A 7764-nucleotide genomic window follows, 5' to 3' on the forward strand; every position below is an offset into this window, starting at 1 on the left:
GGAATGACTTACCTGTCTTCACTCTCCTTGATCTCTATAAACTAATTGAATGATTTACCTGTCTTCACTCTCCTTGATCTCTATAAACAAAAGGAATGACTCACCTGTCTTCACTCTCCTTGATCTCTGTAAAGTAAAGGAATGACTTACCTGTCTTCATTCTCCTTGATCTCTATAAACTCGGCCATGCCTGGTAAACGCTCCCTGGAGATGTTACCTCTATACTCTTTCAGTAGATTGAAGATACTTATGGTGTATTTAGATCTATCAGTCGGCTCCTGAGATCTCCTAAACACCTGTCAGACAGTTACAAAATCTTGAGTAAAAAATTCAGAGTATTTTTAGGGTATATCTGAACAGAATGCAGATATCTGAATTCACATTTATAATTGTGATAGCTTTTTTCACAATTTCCTAGATTTTATATTGTCACATTGACAAATGTACGGTACGGAGGCAGCCACTCGTTACTCTGTTAGTATTATATACAAGGCAGATTTACTGTATCTCCATGATACATTTTCTGGACTCATAAATATTTGTCCATCACACTTATATTCCTTGTATTTTTCAAGCTCTTTCGCAAAAGTTTTGTTTGTCTTTCAAGGCAATTTTGTGACATGTTACATTCTACAGATTCAAAGTTAGGAGTTACCTCCCTTCCATTTCTATAGTACCAACAGGGGCTGTAATTATATTTGGTAGGAGTTACCTCCCTTCCATTTCTATAGTACCAACAGGGGCTGTAATTATATTGGGAAGGAGCTACCTCCCTTCCATTTCTATAGTACCAACAGGGGCTGTAATTATATTGTGGCTTCTCCATTATCTGTCCATTTTTGATTTTTAAAACTGATATAAATCTTGAGACCAATAAGATTATCAGAATTCCCTGTATAATCAATAATATTCTTATCAATGTCAGAAGTCAGTGGACAATTATAAATCCTACAAATATAGCTTTACCAATAGTAACCATGCCTATTCAAACTCCAAACTGTGGCCTTTTTGTCTCCTGGCTTACTGGAGTGGACATTCCAAGTGAGGAAGTCATTTCCATTAAAATCTGGAAAGTGTTATTTTAGAGAAAAAAATCTGAAGCTCGAAGTCTCCTTACCATGTCAGTGTCAGCCAAACTGTAGGCAAAGGAGTATTCCGACTCGTTCAGGGCCCCGTAGTAGTACGTCTGAAACCACAAAATGTTGAAAATATCAGCATTAAAATATTGTGACAATTTAGATATTAAAAAATGGATAATGTTCCAGTGTAAGTTATAATACTGTCTTTATACTAAACATTGTTTAATCTGGAAACCTGTATAATAAAACAGGCCATTAGATCTGTATGAAGAAATAACCTGTATATAATCTGAATGTATATAGTGTTTACCAAAAGTTAATGCACCCAAACATATTGACACACTATATAATGGGGTAAATTTACATGCAGGGGTAATTTACACATATAACATGGAATTGTCAGCATTACTATTCCCAGTATGTATGGTTTTATCAACCGTACTCGTGGTACAGACCTGTGTTATGTGTTGGTGTGTCTCCAGTCTACCATGACTGCATAAATCACCAACAATTCTAATTCATTTCAGATGTAACACAGCATTTGATTGGGCAACCAATATACTCTGTAACCATGATATACTGTCCTCAAATTTTTCATTGGGATATAAAGCCCAGATGGTGCCATTATGAGGTCTTTGTGTATGTGACCAGGACTTACCCTAGCTTTTCCATCCTTAGACTTCAGTATGTGTTTAAATGAGGTCTTTGCATTTGTAACCAGGACTTATCCTAGCTTTTCCATCCTTGGACCTCGGTATGTGTTTAAGTGAGGTCTTTGTGTATGTGACCAGGACTTACCCTATCTTTTCCATCCTTAGACTTCAGTATGTGTTTAAATGATGTCTTTGCATTTGTAACCAGGACTTATCCTAGCTTTTCCATCCTCGGACCTCGGTATGTGTTTAAATTAGGTCTTTGTTTTTGTAACCAGGACTTATCCTAGCTTTTCCATCCTTAGACTTCAGTATGTGTTTAAATGAGGTCTTTGTGTATGTAACCAGGACTTACCCTAGCTTTTCCATCCTTGGACTTAGGTATGTGTTTAAATGAGGTCTTTGTGTTTGTGACCAGGACTTACCCTAGCTTTTCCATCCTTAGACTTAGGTATGTGTTTAAATGAGGTCTTTGTGTTTGTAACCAGGACTTACCCTAGCTTTTCCATCCTTAGACCTAGGTATGTGTTTAAATGAGGTCTTTGTGTATATAGCCAGGACTTACCCTAGCTTTTCCGTCCTTGGACCTCGGTATGTGTTTAAATGAGGTCTTTCCTTGTCTCATGTCCTGCTCTATCATACTAAATTCAGCTGGTTGCCTATTTATATCCATCTCCAGTTGAGAAATTGGGATAAAGATGGGATCTTCTAGCAGCTGAAATTATCCAAAATAAAAATTCTCTGCATTTATCAATCAGTGTAATTTTTTTAACAGTACTGAATTTGAAAGATGACAGAACTCTTACTATGATGATTTTAAAGGAGAAGATTGTATACATACATACTCCCCAGTACAGCCCATACTTAGTGTTGACCTTTGAAACCTACCTATTTTATAATGCACTAAGGTCCCAATGTGTAAAAGTTATCTCCCTTTACCTAGCATTTCATCTCACTTAGATTAGATAAATATTAGAATATTGGACTATGAAATAATTGCAATAGGGAGATTTCATTTTCCTTGTGTATATTTAACATTGATAATATGACTAAAACAGTAATAGGTTTTTTCAGTATTCTTTCAATCTTTTGGTACATTATTTTTTTTTCCAGTTAATGATGCATTTTGAAATCAAAAGAAACTGGACAAAATTGGTTATTTTGGATATTTTGCTCATCACATGCATTACAGACTACAATTATGGAAACTTTGAGGAATTTATAACAAGAGGCCCATAAGGGCCTGTATCGCTCACCTATATATTTAAGCAGTCATAGCAAAATATTCTCATTAAATATTATATTGCACTACAAATATTTCCCTTGCAAACTTTGTTGGCTCCATCTGTTAAAACTACCAGCAAAATATCATTATAAGATTCTATGCTTTTTTATTCTTCTTCAGAAGTTGCTTGACATATTTTTCCCTGTGACCTTGTAAGTAGGTCAATGTCATTTTCCTTCTCAAATTGGTTAGCTCTATTCCTTAAAGCTACCATTCAAATCTTATGAATCCATTCCTTTTAGCTCTTAAGAACAAATCCTTTAAAATGTTGTTGACCTGTGACCTATACAGTAGGTTGAGGTCATTTTCATTCGCAAACTTTAGTGAGCTCTATCCCAGGAAGTCACCAGCCAAATATTATAATTTTATGCCTTTTAATTCTTCAGAAGTAGTTTGAACTGTTTGACATATTTGAACGCTGTGACCTTGAAAGAAGGTCAAGGTCATTTTCATTCGCAAACTTTGTTTGGCTCTATCCCAGGAAGCCATCAATCAAATATAAAGATTCTATACCATTCAGTTCTTCAGAAGAAGTTGTTTGAAGCATTTGACATTTTTGTCCCCTGTGACCTTGAAAGATGGTCAAGGTCATTTTCATTCTCAAACTTTATTGGGCTCTATCCCAGGAAGCTCCCAGCCAATTATAAAGATTCTATACCTTTCAGTTATTCAGAAGAAATTGTTTGAAGTGTTTGACAAATTTGACCCCTGTGACCTTGAAAGAAGGTCAAGGTCATTTTCGTTCTCAAACTTTGTTGGGCTCTATCCCAGGAAGCCATCAATCAAATATAAAGATTCTATACCTTTCAGTTCTTCAGAAGTGTTTGACACATTTGACCCCTGTGACCTTGAAAGTAGGTCAAGGTCATTTTCGTTCTCAAACATTGTTGGGCTTTATCCTAGGAAGCCATCAATCAAATATAAAGATTCTTTACCGTTCAGTTGGTCAGAAAAAGTCGTTTGAAGCATTTGACATATTTGACCCCATGACCTAGAAAGTAGGTCAAACTAATTTTCATTCTCAAACTTTGTTGGGCTCTATCCCAGGAAGCCAGCAGCCAAATATAAAGATTCTATACCTTTCCGTTCTTCAGGAGAAGTCATTTGAAGTGTTTGACACATTTGACCCCTGTGACCTTGAAAATAGGTCAAGGTCATTTTCATTATCAAACTATGTTGGGCTCCATCCCAGGAAGCCATCAGCCAAATATGAAGATTCTATACCTATCAGTTCTTCAGAAGAAGTCGTTTGAAGTTTTGGACATATTTGACCCCTGTGACCTTGAAAGTAGGTCAAGGTCATTTTCGTTCTTAACATTTGTCGGGCTCCGACCAACAAAGCTTTCAGCCAAATATCATGACTCTAGGCCTGTCCGTTCTTTAGAAGAAGTTATTTAAAGGCAGGGCAGGTGAGCTAATAAAGTGTAGAGCATTGTGGGTACTGTCAGTACACATGGTTATTATCATTTATATATGATAGGGACTTAAGTGCCAGTGAAACATGTGGTCATATAGGGGCTTTGTGGGTATGATTGATACCAAATTGAGTTATATCATCAACTTCACTAGCTCAAACTTTGAGCCTGTGTTAGAGGGGGTTTGGAAGGGGAAGTTCTGTGAGTACAGGGAGGGATCAATTTAAGGGCAGATGATAAGGACGAAGGATAGGAAAAGGTGTTGTATAAGAAGAGAAAGAGAGAGGAGGGGTCAGTGTTTGTGAGGAAAACAATCATCTTTATTCAACCAGGAGAGGAATCATTATCTCAGTAGTATAGACTTGTTCCAGGATGTTGTAATGGTCAGATATCTTCAGTAAGATTTACAGTTTGGAAATATGTGATATCAAAATTTTACTTTATACACAAACAATGTACGTATGAAACGTGTCGCAACGTTTTAAGAACGACTGGTCCCTTTGTCAAGCCAGTGACTGACTGGTCCCTTTGTCAAGCCAGTGACTGACTGGTCATAACTTGATAAAGGGACCAGGGACCAGTGACCAGGGCCCGTATTCATGAAACCGTTCTTGTGCTCAAGCATGTATTTTGTGCTCAAGCCTAATTTCTTGTTTCCGTTATGAATTAATAATAAAATCTTATTTTGTTAATGAATGCCAAATATTGTTTTCAATGTTTACATTTGACTTTTTGACCGTTTGTCATGATTTAACCGAGTTATAAGAAAGTTTCTTTGAGGACAAAATCCATGCTTGAGCATGAGAATGGTTTCATGACTGCGGACCCAGGTTTTAAAACGCTGCGACACATTTAATATGTACATTGTTTGTGTATAGTGTAAGATATGACTTAACGGTCAGATACACTGAGGTGCCAGCTATACCATTGTGCGGGATATGTTGGTTACAACACAAACTCAGTGGAGGTACGGTATATACTCGGGATGAATAGCTGACTATACTACACCGGCACAACTTTCTGCTGGTTATTTTCTGGAATATACTGTGATTTTTTTATGAGGAAAAGAAAAAAAAAATTAGTTGGCTTTTATTAAACAAGATTCATTTGACATTGTGATAATATCCCCTGAATATAATCAAATGTGCATTTTCCGAAAATTGTAAATGGCTTATAGAAATTTCAAGCTGTATGTTGAGGTGAAGTCGTGTACATTGCTACGACACTAACAATTAAAGGGAGACCACTGTGAGTGACACGACAATGGCGTGGATATGGAATTTACAATATTAGGTTTAACTAAAGAAAGCAACCATTAGTGATACAGCAAATATCCCAACACTCTGCTAAACTACCAAACACTTAACCGTGGATCTCAACCTTAAAATCAAATTCTAATTTACGTGGAAAATCTAAAATTTCAGAATGGAAACAAATTTTGAATTTGCTTGATGCTGTTAAAAGTCTTTTGAAATAATCAGTAGTTATCATAAATTACACACACAAAATTTCAGTCATTATCAATGATACACTTGCACCCTCAAAGATACAGAAGACTTCCTGTTTCAGACAGACTGATAGAATTTTTCAAGTCCAAGATTTTGAATTGTGTATGTGAAATGGCTAAAATGTCTTTCATTACCATAACATCAATAGAAAAATTGAAAAAAACATTAAAATCATAAAATCTCTGGAATCGATGCAGCTAAAGCAGATTCTTCTACCTTCATATTTTTTTTAATATCAAATCAAATGTTAGGTTGCTCCTTTCCTTGAAATACCCACGTATCACGTATAAACCCTACTTCAGTGAATCTCATTTCTCCTCTTTTATGTAGATATACCTTTTCCAAGAGTTTAAAGTCCTTGCCTACCCCTCCAGTTTGTATGTAATTTTTTTTCACTAAATCTTCTCAGAAAAGGATGCATTACTGATTTATTTTTATTACAATCTGGTAAGAAGTAAGATTTTCATATATTCCTATGTCATGTAAATAATCGGCCCACGATAAAAAGATCGGGTTAAAACTAATGAAGTATTAAATTCAAGTAAATTAAGAACAAATGTGAAATCTGGAAATTTAAGACCATCGTACATGTATCAGAAGAAAATTTACAACATTGTAAATTTATAAGAAAATTTAAGAACATTGTACATAAATTAAGAAGAATATTGATGAATAATATAAGTATATATAAGAAACCTTATGAACACCAAATATGTATAAGAAGAAAGACAAGGATATTGCACATTGTACAGGAAAATGTAAGGACATTGTATGCATGTCATTCAATTTAAAAATCTTTCCTCAGCAAATATTTGTTGTTCTTTATGGAATAACCAGATTTAATAGGTACCCCGATACCTGTATACAATATGTACTTACATTGGTGCTGGGTTTGAGTCGCGGGTGGTAGATTGTCTCCCCTTTATTGTTGATGAGGAAGGAGTAGACAGTTCCCCACTGGTGCTTGGTGAGGAAGTTTTCTATCTCATCCAGTGTGGCATCCACACCAACCACGCCAATGTTTCTGTAGCAATTAAACAAAACAAATTAAAATGAGGAATATAGGATACTACCGGTAAGTCACAAGCTTGCCAGCATTCCAAATTTTTCATGAAAGAGAAACTGCAAGGCAAGATATAAGGACATATCCTCCAAGGGCAGAATATACCGCAAAAACTTCTAAATTAAAGTTTTTGAAGGGGCTGTGCTAATGGAATATATATGTTACTGCTTATATATTTGGAACTCGTTACTTCAAAATTAGGTTCTGGACAATTTTGTTTTTTTAATAAGGGTTAGTCTTTAGTAATTAACCTTTGACAAAAAAAATAAAAAAATCTTCCTCTCCTTTGTAAGAAATTGGTCCCCGCTCCCACACTTATTAACGAAAGTGGCCAATGTCAAAGGTCAAGGTTACAAACAGTTATGTTACATGAAAAATTCATCAAAATTCACAAATGAGGAATCACGAAAAGGTTCATTTATGTCGTAAGTACTTCCTAGTAACCTCCCTTTATCTGATAAAGCCGTTTCAACGATTAAAATCTAACTTACTTTCCATCACTACTCATGACAGGGATGGCATGGGTCACCATGATACCCAGGTCCCAGGCGTCGAGGTAGGGTGACGTCCAAAAGGCTGTGGTGCTCTTAGCATTGCCAAATAGGAACTCAAAGTAGTTGTTCATCTGAGAGATGAGACTCTGCCCAGTCATCAGCTTCACCAAGCTGCCTCGATGAGAGCAAGCCAGGGTTCCTGGGAAAGACTCTTCAGGGTCCTTGATCAGGTAGCTGAATATACGAGGCTGTAACATGTAACATTGT

At 36.0% G+C, this 7764-nt stretch overlaps 1 protein-coding gene across 1 annotated transcript; it reads right to left on the reverse strand.

Annotated features, from left to right (window-relative positions):
• Positions 1–6: 6 nt before the first annotated feature.
• On the reverse strand, positions 7–7754 carry LOC110441044. Its single transcript, XM_021484144.1, has 6 exons — positions 7495–7754; positions 6820–6964; positions 5441–5476; positions 2298–2447; positions 1118–1186; positions 7–296 (listed from the first exon to the last, which is right to left on the reverse strand). The coding sequence occupies exons 1-6, from the start codon at positions 7752–7754 to the stop codon at positions 147–149; spliced, it is 810 nt and encodes a 269-aa protein (XP_021339819.1). The 3' UTR covers positions 7–146.
• Between the last annotated feature and the right edge of the window lie 10 nt (positions 7755–7764).

This window comes from Mizuhopecten yessoensis, unplaced genomic scaffold (assembly GCF_002113885.1).
Source record: "Mizuhopecten yessoensis strain PY_sf001 unplaced genomic scaffold, ASM211388v2 scaffold715159, whole genome shotgun sequence".
NCBI classification, from domain to species: domain Eukaryota; kingdom Metazoa; phylum Mollusca; class Bivalvia; order Pectinida; family Pectinidae; genus Mizuhopecten; species Mizuhopecten yessoensis.

Excerpts from the sequence above, each read along its gene's own strand:
- LOC110441044 (XM_021484144.1), bottom strand. The coding sequence starts at position 7,754 with ATGTTACAGCCTCGTATATTCAGCTACCTGATCAAGGACCCTGAAGAG. Across the intron at positions 5,477-6,819 it reads GACTCAAACCCAGCACCAAT|TATATTCCAGAAAATAACCA; the intron begins GTAAGTACATAT and ends AAAAAATCACAG. Across the intron at positions 2,448-5,440 it reads ACCAGCAGAAAGTTGTGCCG|CTGCTAGAAGATCCCATCTT; the intron begins GTGTAGTATAGT and ends GGATAATTTCAG.